We start from the raw sequence: 16,402 nt of genomic DNA, 5'->3' as shown, positions 1-16,402 counted from the left end.
CACTCGCACCTTGCTTTCTTGCGCCGTCACATACCTATGTCGAGGTCAACGTAGTATGTATCTTTACTGCATTATTCATGCAGGTGACACGGAATATTACATACAGGCCCTGAAAGTAGGCTCACGCAAAGTGCCAAACCAGCGCTTAATTCGGCGGGAAGGATAGGATGGAGTGCTGCCAAGAAAACAATTCTCCCATCTCATTTGTCACTTCGATTGGATTCTTTTTTTTGCATTTCGTCAATTGAAAATACCACCCCGGCCGTATTTTGGGGTACTGATTTTCTATTCGTTATGCCCTGGCAATAGGATTGCTGCGCCATATGCATGGCCACCACAGCACTTTTCTTACCACTCCCCAGCCTGTATTCAAATCTAAGGTAGCTATAATATGACATTCACTTGCTTTGTTGAATTGGCTTTTCATCTTCGCAAATGAAATCGTTCAATACATAGATCAGCATTTCTGGCAGCATGTCGTCAGGTGATGAGCAAGCCGAAGGATGGAACTGTACATCCTACCCGGCCTTGGTAGCAAACCCTGATATTGGAGGTATTGGAGTATGATCAAGTGAATTTCTTTGATCATCACCTGGTCTATCAATCAATTCGCTAACAAATCTTGCAGACAATATTGACATTTGTTATTTCGGTGTACCTCACTCTAATATGCTGTGTGGCCAAAGCTAGAATCGACCATCTCCGTTCTCCAGATAAAAATACACCCAAACTGGATATTTGGTCATTTGCCCTTGGAAATGTGATTCTAAATTTCAGCGACCAACAGGTCGTTTTAGGAATCGCGGTTCTCATAGCAGGAGTATCTCAATTATCTTCGGGACTCGATTCTTATACTGGTCAACGGTATTAAACCTTGCTTGGTTTTCAAGCTTTACACATATATTGACTCTTACCGGTAAGACTGACATGAGTCGTCAGATCTCAATGTGTCCGAACTAACTTTGATAGCTTTAAGGGAAGAAAACCGCTCTAATAATAAGATCAAAGTCATTCGTGTAGTTGCTATGGGCGTTCTAGCTGTTATACTAATGTGTATGGTGTATACTGCTGGATGGGTCAGTGGAACTGTGATAGGTGCATCTTCAAATGATTCCAAATATAGTCCTCCAATGAGCTTCCCAGCATGGTGTCTTTTTCGGCCAGATATTCCATGGATATGGCAAGATCATCTACTCGATATCCAGTACAACGGAACTTACGTTGTACTCGCATTTCTCATCCTAGTTTTCAGTTACTCAACTAGGGCATTGTTGTTATACTATGAAAGTATTGGTCAAGTAGTGACCTTGGCGGCCAAATTTCTATATTTTGACAAGTTAGCCGGCCTCTTTGGGATCAAAAATATGAAATCAATAGAATCAAGATTGAATGGGATGGGAAGACGAAAGTGGAGCTATAGAATTCTACGGTCTCTCTACGCAATATTTGTTGCTTGTAGGCAGACCTTTGACTCAACTATATGGGAGGTACGAAACACTCAATACTTATTGACGGCACTTTACTAAAATACTCAGCTGGGATGGCTCTCTTTTGCTCTTGTTTGGGGTACAGTTCGTATCTTTACTATTCGAAATCTCCCCAATTCTCGAGACAATCTTGATTCGTCTGAAATGATGTCGGCCGTACTTTCGGAAGAGAATGATTGGGGATTTGGACAAGTACTTAGCTTAACGCTTATGATCTTACCACTCTTGAGTTTTTATGGCAAGTTTACAATCATGCCAATACTCAGAAACGAGCTAATACCTTATAAGAAGCATACTCGTCCCCTCCAGATGCGATGTCTCTACGAAAGAAGTTTCTCACCGATGCACAAACATCTCCTGACACCTCTAGTGATTACAACATATTGCCGTCATCTATTGATCTGTCTCAGACATACACCTCAACCTCGACCAATGCACAGAAGGGTCAAGTCAAGATTGAGATCGAAAATGAAGTTTGGTTCAAAAAACTAATTTACATCATTTATTTCCTCTCCGTAATCACTGGAGGAATCACCATATTTTTAGGCCTATTTGAACCGCCATCTTTTCTAGGCTTGGGAATCGCGATAGTATATCTCGAATGGATATTTGTCGATCTTTTCGTATTGTGGTTTGCGACATTAATATTCATAGATCATGATATTCAAAGGTTTTGGGTGAGCAGTTGGATGGGGAAAGTAGCCAAGAAGACGCCGAGGCTTTGGTGGTGCTTTGTGGTGCTTTGCTTGGTTATAATTTGTTTTGTAGCTTGGCTTGGGAGTATTTTCTTGCTAGTAAAAGGACTGGAAATAATTCTGAATAAGCGTTAGGAGTCTTCTTCAAGGAAACTGAGGGGATCTAAAACAATTAGTATAAGAATGTATAAGACATTTATGTGAAAGACCAAATCTATAAAATGTTGTATTCTGAATTGGTCGCTGTAAGAACGCCTTGACTTCCATACTATGCTTTGAATTGTATTTTGCTTAAATGAAATTTAGCATAATATATACATATCCATTCACTATACACAAAACGACAGGCGGGAAAGTCAAATCCGTATCTTATATCCATCGTAGTAGCGGAGAACGAGGTCTAATAAAGGTGAATTGAGAAACTGCCAGCGGGATGCCACATTCGAGATGTACTTTTTAAACCGAGAAAGAAACAACAATGCATTAACATCATCTCACGAACCGTAGATACAATTGATTTTCAGAGTGGTTTATAGTACTCGGCTGCTCCAGACTTTGCTGCCCCATTGATTTCCAAATCAATGAATTCTCATAGGGCAGCTAACATTTCAGCAACCTATTCGATGCGTAACCGAAACCCCTAATTTTCAATCCATGGGTACTTGATCAATCTAAAAATGTCCCCTATCAAAATGTGTACATATACACAAAAATCGTGCGCATATTCATCAAACAAGCACAACAAGCAGCTTTGGCCGAGCGGTCTAAGGCGATGGTCTTAAGTTTCTTAAGCACACCATTATCGAGAGATGCGTGGGTTCGAACCCCACAGGCTGCAAGTGTTATTTTTTGAACTTTTGGAGAAGGAGATGTTTTCATGGCGAGGTTAGGTTGTCTGAGAGGGGAGGAGGCGTTTGGGGGAGATCCTTTTTGGGGGTTTCTTTGTTGGTTTGTTTACCCCCACGAGAGGTATCCGCTTGTGGTGGGGTATTAGTGAGGTAATGTGGGGGGGGGTGGTGGCTTGTGGTGTGGGTGTTTGTTTATACCCCTGGAGTTTTAACGAGTGGATTTTGGCTCGAGTATGGAGTTTATTATTGATAGCAGCAGATACCTACATTGCCGTTTTTTGTTGTGTGGTGAAACATCTGATGCAGTTTTAGCTTGGTATATCTGATTGGCTATGATCGGGGATTTGGGATTCATGTTATCGTTCGATAGGTAGGGGTGAACACTTTTCTGAACTATCGTCTAATAATTAATGACTATAATTACAAAACCGGATGATATATAGCAACTCCATCTTGTCTGATACTTTGTTTCGAAAGATAGAAACCAAAAGGCTTATTTGCAAATCATTGAAGTACGTACGTAATCATTGACAATAAATGGAAGAACAATTGTACTAGGAAAGATCATCACCCAGTGTTTTGAACAATTCTGCTTTCTCCTCAACCAGGCTATTCTTCGCTAAACTTGACTGGCAGAGTTAGGTTTCGTCTGATCCAAATGACATCGTGGTAGAAATGACAGTAAATGTATCTTTCAGCGTGGTCCAAATAATGACAGTGAAATATATGTTTACAAAGATAAGATTTTCTTCCCCGCCCAAGATACTTTCTAGAAAATGTACTGTGGTACGTTGTGGAAATAGACATTTTCTCCACGCTGATCCTCTCTTTTCTTTTGAGATCTATCTTTTCTCTAGGCTTCATAATCCCGTTTAGAAGCACAAAGGGAAAAAGCTCCATGTTGACGAAAGTGAATGCGTCTGTCACTAAGCTTATGCATTAGCCACGAGACCATATGTCTTCGCCCGAGAAGATAGCAGACTATGATGCTAGCCTCTGCACTAGTCAGGATTTTCTCTTTATTTGTACAAGACTCCCCTTGTAAGCAATCTACCACTATCGGAGTCCGAGTACAAGGGATTTGTTATGACTAGCCGGTAATAAGCTACAGTAAAGAAATTGAAGACCACTCTCAATCTATCTTGTGAAGTCCAGGTATGGTACGGAACATCACATCTTCGTATTCTCGATTGCCGCATTGGGTTTCGTCCGATCGTGAAGATGAAAGAAATTGGCAACAATGAATTGAAATTGATTGAACGACGGAACAAGCAATGACGGAGCTATGTGGCAATGAATCTTAAAAGCTCAGGAGATGATTGTGGACTGGAATTTGTAAATATACTTATTAACCTCTAAGTAGAAACTAGAAACTTAACACCTTTTCAGCATAGAAAACTTCCTGGTTCATCTAACTTCCACCATTGCCTGAAGGCTCTTGAATCGGCTTGCAATTTTGGTATTATGTGTTGGGTGGACAGGCACCCTGTGGAGAAGTGTAAAGATGCTAGCTTCGGACGAGAATCCTTCGGCATGAGTGTACCAAGTCTGTGTAATACGTGTGCTCTCGAGTCCAATGTGACTCTGCCTCGATGGATCACTGGAGGGGCTATTGACCTAACATTTGTAATATCATAGTAGACAAGTTATCGCGGGATTCTGATGCCGCCATTGCTGAAGAATGGGACAAAATAAAGGCTATATAAATCGCTCGAGCATATGAACGAAATGCTATCGCTATAGTCTGTTACCTGTCTACCATACCATACCTTCACCTGTTCAGATAAAGATCAGACATCTCGTTGGAACAAATAACGAATATTTATACACTTAACTTTGTTCACTACTTGAATCTATCTAATATCTACCATACCTTCATTTGTTCGATTGATGTTCTTTATACATTGGCATAATCATGCATCTGTTCCCAAGAACTGCACGGAAAGTGTCAATGATATCATCATCATGCAATACGATACGCCTAACAATATAGTAAATACGATTTGGATTACGCTACCGGATCTCTCCTTTCTGCCAAGACCAACTGTGTGTCATGATTTTACCAGGCTTACCTATTTATGACATTCCAAGCCCGCGAACCAAAACACCATTGCCTAGCTAGACCCATCCACTCTATTATAAAAAATCATATTCGTTCAATGGTATTAATCGTGAGCGTGTCGAATGCAAAAGGGGAAGTCGAAGAATTATGCCGGTCGACCTTGGATCCATCCAACGAATTCCACCCGTTCCTAATACCTTCGAATATACCCAAGGCAGCTCTCTCCCGCCATCACCTTCTACTGATTCTAATAATGCCAGATCTTCATCGGAAGCTCTTGTGCTTTACTCCTAACATGCCTTTATAAGCGTTGCTCGGTACAAACCATATGCATTGCTGAGTATTGAAAAACTTTAGACGTCAGCGCCCCCAAAGTGCGATGTTGTGTTGATTGCTGAGGACTCAAACTTCATGCTTAGTCTCTGCTCTCCAGTGAGGACTCATGAAGATCTGTTCAATTTGAATTCTTCTGTTGCGCGTTGATCTTCAGGCCGTTTCCATCTCTTCGTTCATAACTCTGTTCTGTGCGCATTTGCAAATAGCTTTACACGATCTCCACCCAGCACCAAGAGCTGGTGGTTTGTAGAAGATCTAGCGTATGGAAGCTTATCTTTCGCTCTGCTTGTGCAAGAGACCGACTCAGCTCTCTCCATACATATTTGCTGATCCTTTCTCTGCGTTTCATTATTTGGTCAATCACTATTTAGAATTATGGTTACCGTCTCATTTTGTAAAATTCTCAAACAAAGCCACAGGAGTCGGCCACAAAAAGTCGGCCACCCCACCTCTTGAATATCCCACGGCGTGTTTGATAACCAGAACTACATTTGTTGCACAACTCCATTCACAAATTGTTCAATACCATGTTGCGGAATTTTGTTATCCACAAGGATAATTTTGACTGCATTCATACATGCTTCTGTCAAGATCAAACAATATCCAAAGCCGAACATCAAATATAAATTCACAAAAAACATGTTGAGAATTTGGAAAAGGTTAAGAAGAGTGCCAATATCTTTAGGGAGTCGAACAATATAGGGATTGAGCCGCCTGAGTTCTCAAATGTAGAGAACGCGACAAATGACTTCCAACAAAAAGATGTGGAAGGTCATGACGATGTTTTGAAAGCTCCGAAGACTCGCCAGAAAGCTGAGAGTGATGTAATACGCTATGCAAAATCTGACCATATCCCCAGATATATCGTGTGCTGTGAGACCGGAAAAGAGCGGATAGAAGATCTAAAGAAAAGACTAGAAGCTGCTCTGAGTAAATGATCATTATGCGAGGGCCAAGACCATAGAACATGCCGATTTAAACGAATCAAGCCAGAAGAAATTACAATACGAAATTTTTCATCCGAGCAAGCGAGGGGCCAAACATTGCATGAAAGGATCCTGATATGGAACTAGATAGAAAATGATAAGATTATGAGATCGAGAAGCAAATCGAATGTGAGAATCCTGGTGCAATGTTTTTAGAAATCTTCCACATTACGATTATTCGACTGTAGATACATATTGCTATTGAGGACAAAGATTAGGATCGTGTGATGAGTACAGCGTCGCTATGTTAAGCTGTAGTGAATAGTTTCGCACTGCATAGGGTCTGGTATTGAAGAACCACCTAACTTTTATAGCCTCCTGGCAAACAAGAATTTCTTTTCCAGATGAGACGACAATTGAAAATGAATACGCTTAGACAAACAAACATTTATAAAATCTCACTGGAGATATTTATTCACAGTAATAATAAGCGGTCCTTGGTCGTTCTTGAATATTACAATTGATGTTATGCTATACTTGAGTATGTAACTCCAAAGGTCCAAACCATTTGGATCCGTGTACCTGCCTACCCGTTCCAAACACCATACCCAATACCGCCCGACCCAGCCCAGACCAACCTCATCCGATTCATGTATCATTTATCCCATCATTCACTTTTGTCCTTTTACTCTTAAGGTATGCTCTCCAGAACATCACTCTCCTTTGGTCTCTGTAGAAAATCAGATGGTCCACCGGCAGGCAATTGTCTATCCTCTGCCCATTGTCTTATGGCATCGAAGTCTTTGCATTGATGCTCGGTGTTGAAATCTACGAATGCTTGTGGCTTTGATTTATCCCACCATACTTGGCCGAGGACGCCGGTGTCGACTTGGCACATAAGTTGCTGGCGGATGATATCTAGACAGTGGGCTGGAGGTTGTTAGTACAGCTTTGGATTGATATATGGAGATGAATTGGAATGGATTGTAATGAAATAGGATATTTGGAATAAACTTACAGACGTGGTATTGAACGATATTATCCTCATTCACAAATGCTCCTTTTCCTTGATCGTGATAATAGTCGTAATTGTAGTATAGAGATTGTCTCACAAGGTTAAGACAATGTAAATGATGGAGGCCTTCTAAATTGACTGGGAATCCTCCCCCGTATTTTTCGTTGATTTGGACATGAGCAGATGTCAATCCGGATTTCTCTGCTTCACTCGCCGGTAATGCGAAACTTCGGTCTATGGGCAATTAGCTTGGGTCGAGGCAATTGATACATATATACAATGGTACGTACAATGTACTCCTAAGCTTCCCCATGCTGCATCCACCTCCGGGCCTGCTTTTAATCGGAACGCATTTTCTTTCATGAATGATCCGTTGAACATCACTGGCTGATATGATGTGTCGATATCATTCAGAATCGGAGCTATTTTCATATTAGAATAAGAGGTGAAAGAATCGAATGGTAGGTCATACAATAGTGTTGCACATAGCTGGGGCATAATTTTGCGGGATCTGCTACAAATCGAGAACCGATCCATATCCCCAATCCAACTGACAACAATGATACTACCGGGAGTGATAATATATACCAAATGATGCCATTTCGTCTGGACGCTGGCTTATACGTTGGCTCGGGATTCGCGAGTAAATGCTCGCCATCTTCTGATTGAGGCACTTGATTGTACTTGTCTGAAAATGGAGAATAAGACATGTTGATGTTGACAAATGGATCTGGTGGGGTACAATTCAACGTTCAAGATGAAGGAAATTTTGGACAACAGTCAACCATTCGACAATATAAAGTATCCAGTATCCGACGATATCAGAGGAAAATACAGATGGACTCTGAGGTAAGAAGAGGAGATGAGCGAAGTGAGGTTAGGAAAAGGTTTTGTTCGTTCGACTTGATCAGCGACTTCGCCATCCAAGTATCCATCTAGGTCGTTCAAATATTTTTAGCACCAATTGTCTAGTCAAAGTCAATCGAAGGCTAGACTATCGAATGGAAGCAATGATCCGATTTGATAAGAAGAAACATGACACCAGATTGGAAAGACTCATGACGCATGTTCCCAGACTTATTAATGGATTCAACTTGTGCTGTGCTGTGCTGTGCTGTGCTGTACGAGGCCGGCTCGGTGGTTGCGTGAAACTAATGTGTGTGTGTGGGAAGAACCGACGAAGGCTTGGAAGTACCGGTATGGGTGAGATCTATCTGGGTGAGATATGGCGAGATAAGAGGAGAGGGGGGGGAGAGGGGAGGAAAGAGGAGAGAGGTACGAGGTAGAATGAAGTAAGCACGTTGAGAACCTTGAGGTGACCCTCCGACCCCCCGGTAAATTGATCGACAAATCACTATTTAGTGGAGAAACATGCGGAATGCGGGTATCTTTCAGGGATCCTGTTTGTTCCCAGGTAGGGCGTCCGTCGCTTACACATTTAGTGTCGGATCTGCTGGGAAAAAGGGAAAAACGGGAAAAAAGGGAAAATAGGGTCCGACAGCTAATCCTCTTTACACTGTGTTGTCAATTTTACTTGGCGTCGTTGTTTCTTGTTTCTAAATATACCTTTCTGCTTCTGCTTCTGCTTCTGCACTTCACTTCCAAGCTTGATGGCTAGCAGCAGCTAACCCGTCAAACGAGAAACGAGCGTTCACCCATTCGCACAAGTTTTCACGTCAACATAAGGTTTCTTCGACAACACCCTTTTTCGTATTCTTCACCCTAGGAGCACCCTCAACTAGATGCCCCCAATACCCTCCAAACTCTCCATGCCATGCCTCCATGAGAACACAGGATAATAAGCATTTCACTATAACTGATCTTATTTTTTTCTTTCTCCACAACTGAAAACTTATCCAATTATCCTGTCGTTCCAGAACGCCAAGATCAGAAAGAATGGATCTTCGTGCGTTCTCGTATCAATCACCTGAACGTAGATCGTCAAAGATACGAGCCACCCAACACGAGTTTAAACTGTCAGACCCCCGCAATTGCCATGCAACCTTGGTCTATTACACCATATTCCAACCTCACATAAGCCTTTCACTGATGACATATTATGAATGTTCGCTGCGGCGATATTATATTTCCGCAACACCCAAATGTACACTTAGCCAAGTGGCTATGCAGATACGAATTAAGCGATGCCGCGATAGTAATACGTAGGTATTCAGAAGCTGAGTTGGTGAGCCGATGTTCCCCATACCATACGTACAATGTGCGGGATGAGATGTATCTACTTGGTCTCGTACTCCTTACTTCCGAGTTCTATCACGTCTTTAGGTTGCTATAGCACTGAATAGTTATCAACTTCAATGTCGGTGTGTTAGCCCGAGTGGGAATTCCGCAATTATTATGACGTGGGAGTAATAGGATACCTATCAAGAAAGTTGCACCTTGACCGATTGAATGACACGTTGCCAAGAATAGATACATTTGATACTTTTCTTGCGTGGGTGAAAGTATCGCCCGTTTCGGTAAGATGTATCTAGATAGACACTTTTGACAATGCATTGAGGCGGATGTCTAGACTCAGACGGATGGTGGTATCCTGAAGTTATTTAAGATCTATCAACCCACGATACTTGACCATTATTCTCATCAATCATCTTCTCTCTTCTCCTGTTACTCATATCTATCTCCACTCTTACCATTTCACCTACTACAAACAAATTACATTCAATATGCTTTTCTCAAGAGACTTTATTATGCTTTTGGCATTCGCCGCCGTTGGCGCTGTCGCTGCACCTGTTGCAGAGCCTCAACCAGAAGCCAAAGCTGATGCTTCTCCAGCGGACTATGGCGACTACGGTGACTGTAAGGCTACCTCCATGACGGCCTGCGAGTAGAGTACTGATGCATATTTCTAGATGGCGATTACGGAAACTATGGAACATACGAGAAATACCCATCCTCTTCCTCCGTTACACCTACACCAACACCAACACCAACTGGATATGGTAGCTATGCCAGCTGTAAGTAGATACATTAATCATATCTTCTAAGTTCACATGGCTAATGATTCTCATAGACGGTACCTACAAGAACAAGAAAGTTAGAGAAGCCGCCCCAGAGCCTGCTCCAGTAGCAAAGCGTGATGATTATGGAAACTATGGAGACTGTAAGTCACTTAATCCAATACATTTCATAGGTTTCATATTCAAATCAATTTATTCTCTGGAATCTTGGATTTATGACCATGAAATGCTGACCCAACCTCCTGTAGATGGTGACTACGGAAACTGTTCGTACATCGGGAGCTATTCTAATACATTACTAACACCGTGATTCTAGACGGCAACTACGAGAACTACCCTTCCGCTACCTCTTCTGCTACCTCTTCTGCCACCCCTTCAAGCTCCTCGTCAAGCTCTTCATCAGCTACACCAACTCCAACTCCAACCGGTTACGGTTCATACGCAAGCTGTAAGTAGCACGCATAATGCACAGTACCATCGGCTAATCATTACTCTTAGACGGAGCATACAAGAACAAGAAAGCACGTGCTCCAGAAGCCAACCCAGAAGACTATGGAAACTACGGTGACTACGGTGATTGTAAGTCTACTTTCCATCTCTCTTTCTTTAAGCCATGCTCGCATTCTCATATGTCCTCAATTGTCTCATGGCTTCGCCTGAGCAATGCTGACTTTGCGCTCTGTTCATTCAGATGGTGATTACGGCAACTGTCCGTGAACTTCCTCGCTGCATCATTATCCCATCCCTCTCGCCCACTACATAACTAACCATCCCTTCTCAAAACAGACGGCAACTACGAGAACTACACCCCTGCCTCCACCTCCTCCACATCCACATCCACCGTCACCCCAACTCCCACTCCTACCCCAACCGGCTACACAAACTACGGCTCCTACGGTACCTACGACAACTACAAGCGCGAAGCCGATAACGTTCAAGCTTAAGCCGATGAACTATTTGACGAGTTTTATTTTGTAATTACTACGTGAGTTGCATTCCCGCACCCCTCCTCCACGCATTAGTCAAAATCGCATACTAATTGCAGAAATAGACTCCTTTATGACTGAATGATATACGCCCCTTTTAAATAAATAATGATTATTATAATGATACGATATGGTATGAAACTGCTCCTACAGCAAGCATGGATTTGGGAAAGAGAAATGGGAATAAGAGAAGATGGGAGGAAGGATCGGATATCATAGTTTGAGCAATCGAAAGAAACTTTTATCCTTGACCTATACTTTACTTTATTTTATTTTTAATTTTTCCATGGCCAGAAGGTGGTGATTACTGTGAATACTTCACTTACGTACATGTCGTTCACAACATTTTCTTCCTACCTACCTACCTACCTACCTACCTACCTCATATTTTACCCCGACCAAGAGGGCGTGCACCAAGTAATTTTCCAATTCACACCCCGCCCACCACACAGAACTCACTAACACACCACCACACTAACCTCAAACCCCTCTAGCGCACTTTCCAATTTTTCCAGCACATATTTATTTCTTCCAAGCTCAAGCTTCCTTTCTGCGCAACCTTTTTTCTTCACCATCTATACCCGCCTACCCAATCATGGCGACGAAGCAGTTTGCGCTTCATTGCATCGATTGTTCGATCAATTATCAATGGTTAACGGGCAATGGATGGTGAATGGGGAATGGTTCATGCATACGATTGATTGATCGAGAGCTCAACCAAGCCGGGCGGGCGTACTTGATTGAGTACAGCGCAAAATCCATGGCACCCTTCTACATCCACGAAGCGCAGCAGATAAGGCTCGAGATACTATACAACTAAACTAACCACAGCTTCATCTCGAAGAACCAGCCGCCATCGCAATCACATCCGTACGTTCCCTCTTTCCTCTCCTTCCCCCCCCCCTCCCATTCATTCCCCCGCACCCAAAAATAAAATGATGATCAACACATACGTTATACCCAGCTCACTCAGAGACACAAGTTGTCATTGCTGAGAACGCGTTCAGCTTCTGATTTATTTTTCACTCTTTTCTTTCAATTCGATGTTTTCATGAATGATTTGGAAGGGTATTGAGACTAATTTGGTTTCTATAGGATAACATTTTTCTATACGATGTTGTTGGCTTGGGTAAGAGATTGGTATGGAGATGGAGGATTGGGGAGAGGATTATAATGTGCGGGAGTGAGCGGTATAGATGGTGTTCTGTCAGGAGTTTGCTGGAGCTGTTGGCAGATTATCTGGCTCACAACATATTATCTCCGCACACTCAGCACCTTTTAGCAGGTAGGTCCGACAAGATAGCTCAATCAATATGTGTTTTAATTCTTCGTCTATCTACTTGTCTATCATTCCAGTCCGTTTCTGTCTATTATCTATCATACGCATGCAATTGATGAGTCCCAGAAAATACTTACATATCTATACATGAATCATCCATCCATCATATCTTTCAACTCCACACCAAATGCTATGCGATATCCCAATACCAAAATGCTCGATGTAACTAACGCCTAATGCCCTCACCCAATACCACTCTTTTTCATAACCTTGACCTTGCTGTGTGTATTTTCCTCACAGATCTCACAAAGTCATTAGAGAACGAAAGATCTCCATCCCTCAAACTCGAATTATTCCCCGAAATCGACTCCAACCCGTCACCACAACTCCCTCTTTTCTCTCATTCCCAGCATATTCTCTCTCTCCCTGTCTTTCCACCTCAATCTCACTCATACTTCTCTCCTCATCCCCATTTCTCTCCGCCATCCCATCCAAACCATCCGCCCCCCTTCCCTCTTCCACGTCCCTCTTCTCCTTCTCCCTCATCAAAACCCCCTGTCGTCTATACAAACCCACAAAATTCCACGTCCCCCACAACTGCGCCGCCATAAACACCACATGCAACAAGGGCGTTGAGATTTTGAACGCTAGTGTCCATCGATTCCACAAACTCCCAAAGAGAAACATGGTGACGATTGTTTCGCCGATTGTGCCGGCGAAGGTGGTGATGGCTGCGATGCGGAAGATTTTGCGGAGGAAGGCGTGGGAGGTGGGGTTGCAGCGGTAGAGAATGATGGTGAGGTGGGGGAGGAATTCGGAGATGATGTCGAAGGCTCCTTTGAGGGGGAGAGGTTATGTTAGTGGGTTGAGGGAACGGGGGAGGGGTACTGGAGGGAGAAGGAGATGGGGATGTGTTAAAGAGAAAAACATACCCCAAACCGTACACAAAATAAACTCAATCGTGGCATCCCTCTCCTTCACCAAATCCAAACTTATCGCAATAGCACTCTGACCAATCAAAATGGTTCCAACATGATGTCCCACGCTCACCGGACTAATTTTCGGTCGGTACAGTAACTCGAATATATACATTGCGATCAACATTTGCGCGGCAATGATGAGCACATCTCCCATTGTGGTTTCGCTTCCTGGTGCGAAGGGACTGTGTAGGGAGCTGGTGAGGAAAGTGACGGAGATGAAGGGATAGGCTGCGAGGATTAGGATGAGCAGTTTTGTGAGGCCCGCGATGTGGTGGTTGATGAAGCCGCAGCGGAGGGCGGAGCCTGAGGGCATGGTCGTGAATGTGGAACCGTAGAGATAGGGGAGGAGGAGGGGTTCGAAGAGGTAGTAGCGGATGAGGAAGTAGAGGATTAGGATTATGGAGAGGATGAGGCCGGAGAAGGGAGAGAGTTTGGAGATGGTTTCGAGGGGGACTTTGGTGATGTGAGGGGAGGTGGTGTAGGGGGCGGTCATTTTTGGGGTAGGGAGGGGAGGTGATGATTGGTTATTGAAAGGTAGAATGGGTAAGATGTGGTTGTTAGACGGAGTGATTTGAGTTGAGATGTGACTCAAACCGTGTTGTTCTGTCAAAAGACCGGGAGGTAGATCGAAGATGTTACGGTTGGGTATATTGACTGGATGTTAGAAGATGGGTTTATTGATCTAGCAGAATCCTCGAATAAACCCGGGGTAAAGAGCAGTAAAAGAAGAGAACAAACAGTCACACTGGGCCCCGAACTGAAGTAGATGGAGAGAATGTTGGAATTGACAAAAGACCGAGTGAATATGAGAAGGAGGAAAGTAGAGTAAGTAAGAGTAGTAAATAGTACCTATGTCACACAGAAAAGAAACCTCAATCAGAACAGATCCCAGACAAAAATATAATGCAGGCCATCCTCAGTATTATATATGAATAAATAACGAGTACAAATCCGATTCGATTCATTCAAATAAGAATCTAAAGCTGGATACTTTCTCAGCCCTAGCTTAGACTTCGTACAGAGGTACCTGGTATAGTGGATGAGAGATTCCGTTTCTCACAAAATGAAACGAGGCTTATGGCTGTGCTTTCTAGGTAGGGACCCCAAAGGACCCTTACTTTTTGAAATTGGAATCTTACGTGAATGTCTAGATATGTCTGTGCAAGTCAATGATTGGGTGGAGATTGGGGCTAGAGAGGAGAGGAGGAAGGTACGATGCATTTCAGGGTTTGAATGAGGCTCGAGCAATTTCATTTCGCGGCGAAGTTGCGGGGTGGTGCATGATATGATTAGCTGAATGTATATTAGTTAGACAGACTGAGGGTTTGAAGAATTGGATCTCCTGTGTGGTGGGTAGGTAGGTTGGCAGTCATGATTGGTGTTTGAAGATGTGATATTAGTGGCAGAGGACGATGGACGAATGGAACACTTAATGGAGTAAGGTCGGTACTGATGTTAGATTGAGACGTTCCTTCGTTGGTATCACTTACCGAGTCGGTACGTTAGTTTTGTGTAAGTGCCTAGCTATACACGTCTCAATTTGTTCTACCTACCTATACAGACTACACGGGATCGAAAACTGGCAGTAGCTGTACATCGCTTGGATAGGAAGGCATGTCATGTTCCAACAAGACCCAATCCAACAAAATCGCCTACTCCTGATTTGTTCGTACTTGCATCCTGAGAAATATATCAAGACTTTGCTTCTAGAATCGATCGGTAATAAACCCCTATCTCATACCCCGACCTTAGCATCCCTGAGTAACCCAACCATTGATCAATTTTGATGTGTCAAAGTAACTCCCGGCTTGGCGATAAAGCTTGGTATAGAAGCTTAAATCATACTCTATTTTCTCACTATCGTTTGGTGTTTCTTCCAATAGATCCACGGTTCGTATTTTTTTTCACGCTTTTGGCGTTTCCTGGTAATGGTCTAACGGTATGCGAAACAGCGCTCGAGAGGTAGTATTTTGCCGCGATTGGAGTTCTAGAACTGCTCGTATACATAAAATTTCAAGGATCAAAATGCCGCATATATAGGAGTCGATTTAGTTCTTTGGGGTTTGCGAGGAACTATCTTCCTTCGGCTGTGAATACGTTTGGGCCTTCTCCGTCTTATGAGAGCCATCCCAGCCCTCTCAAACTACCCGACTTGCTTTTCCACCTACACAGAGAAGCACAAGAACAGGAATAGGAACAGTCGTGGAACGATGCAGACTTTAAACCGTCTCTGGTGTGGTCCGTTATACGATGGAACCTCAGATCTCAGCACAAACCGATATCTGTTCTTCGGGAAATTCTCTTGGTGAGAAATGACACCCCGATGTTCAGCCTTCAAGGTTATGTTCCATCCCTCAATTTACGAGTCCTCAAAGATTTTGGCGGCTTCAAAGAGCCTTTCCTCGATGCGTCCAATTAATCCAGCTATGTTTTCCTGTCGGATGCGATGTCTAGATTATCTACCTGCAAGCGGAAAAGAGACAATCCTGGGATGGCTCAGCATGGCATGGAGAGCGAATGGGCCAACGCGTGCTTTCAGAAATGTTCATTACATTGGCATCCCATTGACTGGGGGCTACCTACTTTCATGACTTGTCGATGAACAAGTTTCGAAGTCACTCTCTATCTCGCTCTAGTGCCACGTGAATGCTGCAAAGTTGTCACCCAGATCACGTGTGAAAGATGCCAAGTCGGAGAGTTAGTGCTCCACATCAGCGCATGTTCATTGGACAATTTGCAGGTACCTGTGGATCTTGCTAGGCTGTGTTTATCCTACGCCAGCGCAACGGTTCTCATTACTCTCCATATTT

At 43.2% G+C, this 16,402-nt stretch overlaps 4 protein-coding genes across 4 annotated transcripts; 2 read left to right on the top strand and 2 right to left on the bottom strand.

The window, feature by feature from the left end:
• Positions 1–437: 437 nt before the first annotated feature.
• BCIN_13g01150 (hypothetical protein) lies at positions 438–2,377 on the top strand. Its single transcript, XM_024696653.1, has 5 exons — positions 438–561; positions 629–916; positions 970–1,487; positions 1,536–1,725; positions 1,776–2,377. Exons 3-5 carry the CDS (start codon positions 1,026–1,028, stop codon positions 2,315–2,317), a joined length of 1,194 nt encoding a protein of 397 aa, XP_024552466.1. The 5' UTR covers positions 438–561; positions 629–916; positions 970–1,025; the 3' UTR covers positions 2,318–2,377.
• Positions 2,378–6,852: 4,475 nt separating this feature from the next.
• BCIN_13g01140 (hypothetical protein) lies at positions 6,853–8,584 on the bottom strand. The gene is made up of 4 exons (XM_024696652.1): positions 7,842–8,584; positions 7,660–7,791; positions 7,373–7,603; positions 6,853–7,284 (listed from the first exon to the last, which is right to left on the bottom strand). The coding sequence occupies exons 1-4, from the start codon at positions 8,077–8,079 to the stop codon at positions 7,046–7,048; spliced, it is 840 nt and encodes a 279-aa protein (XP_024552465.1). The 5' UTR covers positions 8,080–8,584; the 3' UTR covers positions 6,853–7,045.
• Positions 8,585–9,993: 1,409 nt separating this feature from the next.
• Positions 9,994–11,664, top strand: BCIN_13g01130 (hypothetical protein). The gene is made up of 8 exons (XM_024696651.1): positions 9,994–10,186; positions 10,240–10,344; positions 10,401–10,490; positions 10,596–10,613; positions 10,664–10,795; positions 10,846–10,926; positions 11,134–11,332; positions 11,399–11,664. Exons 1-7 carry the CDS (start codon positions 10,054–10,056, stop codon positions 11,289–11,291), a joined length of 717 nt encoding a protein of 238 aa, XP_024552464.1. The 5' UTR covers positions 9,994–10,053; the 3' UTR covers positions 11,292–11,332; positions 11,399–11,664.
• A 986-nt stretch (positions 11,665–12,650) lies between these two features.
• BCIN_13g01120 (hypothetical protein) lies at positions 12,651–14,507 on the bottom strand. Its single transcript, XM_001557069.2, has 2 exons — positions 13,545–14,507; positions 12,651–13,448 (listed from the first exon to the last, which is right to left on the bottom strand). Exons 1-2 carry the CDS (start codon positions 14,083–14,085, stop codon positions 12,952–12,954), a joined length of 1,038 nt encoding a protein of 345 aa, XP_001557119.1. The 5' UTR covers positions 14,086–14,507; the 3' UTR covers positions 12,651–12,951.
• Positions 14,508–16,402: the final 1,895 nt, after the last annotated feature.

Source organism: Botrytis cinerea, chromosome 13, assembly GCF_000143535.2.
Source record: "Botrytis cinerea B05.10 chromosome 13, complete sequence".
In the NCBI taxonomy this organism is placed as follows: domain Eukaryota; kingdom Fungi; phylum Ascomycota; class Leotiomycetes; order Helotiales; family Sclerotiniaceae; genus Botrytis; species Botrytis cinerea.
This window is presented reverse-complemented; position numbering and strand designations above follow the sequence as displayed.

Bases quoted from the DNA above. Each gene is read 5' to 3' on its own strand.
- BCIN_13g01150 (XM_024696653.1), top strand. From the start codon at position 1,026: ATGGGCGTTCTAGCTGTTATACTAATGTGTATGGTGTATACTGCTGGA. The intron at 1,488-1,535 runs GTACGAAACACT...TAAAATACTCAG, and splicing joins TTGACTCAACTATATGGGAG to CTGGGATGGCTCTCTTTTGC. The intron at 1,726-1,775 runs GCAAGTTTACAA...ATACCTTATAAG, and splicing joins ACCACTCTTGAGTTTTTATG to AAGCATACTCGTCCCCTCCA.
- BCIN_13g01140 (XM_024696652.1), bottom strand. From the start codon at position 8,079: ATGTCTTATTCTCCATTTTCAGACAAGTACAATCAAGTGCCTCAATCA. The intron at 7,792-7,841 runs GTATGACCTACC...ATATGAAAATAG, and splicing joins CAGCTATGTGCAACACTATT to CTCCGATTCTGAATGATATC. The intron at 7,285-7,372 runs GTAAGTTTATTC...AACAACCTCCAG, and splicing joins TATCGTTCAATACCACGTCT to CCCACTGTCTAGATATCATC.
- BCIN_13g01130 (XM_024696651.1), top strand. From the start codon at position 10,054: ATGCTTTTCTCAAGAGACTTTATTATGCTTTTGGCATTCGCCGCCGTT. The intron at 10,345-10,400 runs GTAAGTAGATAC...TGATTCTCATAG, and splicing joins ATATGGTAGCTATGCCAGCT to ACGGTACCTACAAGAACAAG. The intron at 10,796-10,845 runs GTAAGTAGCACG...CATTACTCTTAG, and splicing joins TTACGGTTCATACGCAAGCT to ACGGAGCATACAAGAACAAG.
- BCIN_13g01120 (XM_001557069.2), bottom strand. From the start codon at position 14,085: ATGACCGCCCCCTACACCACCTCCCCTCACATCACCAAAGTCCCCCTC. The intron at 13,449-13,544 runs GTATGTTTTTCT...TCCCCCTCAAAG, and splicing joins TATTTTGTGTACGGTTTGGG to GAGCCTTCGACATCATCTCC.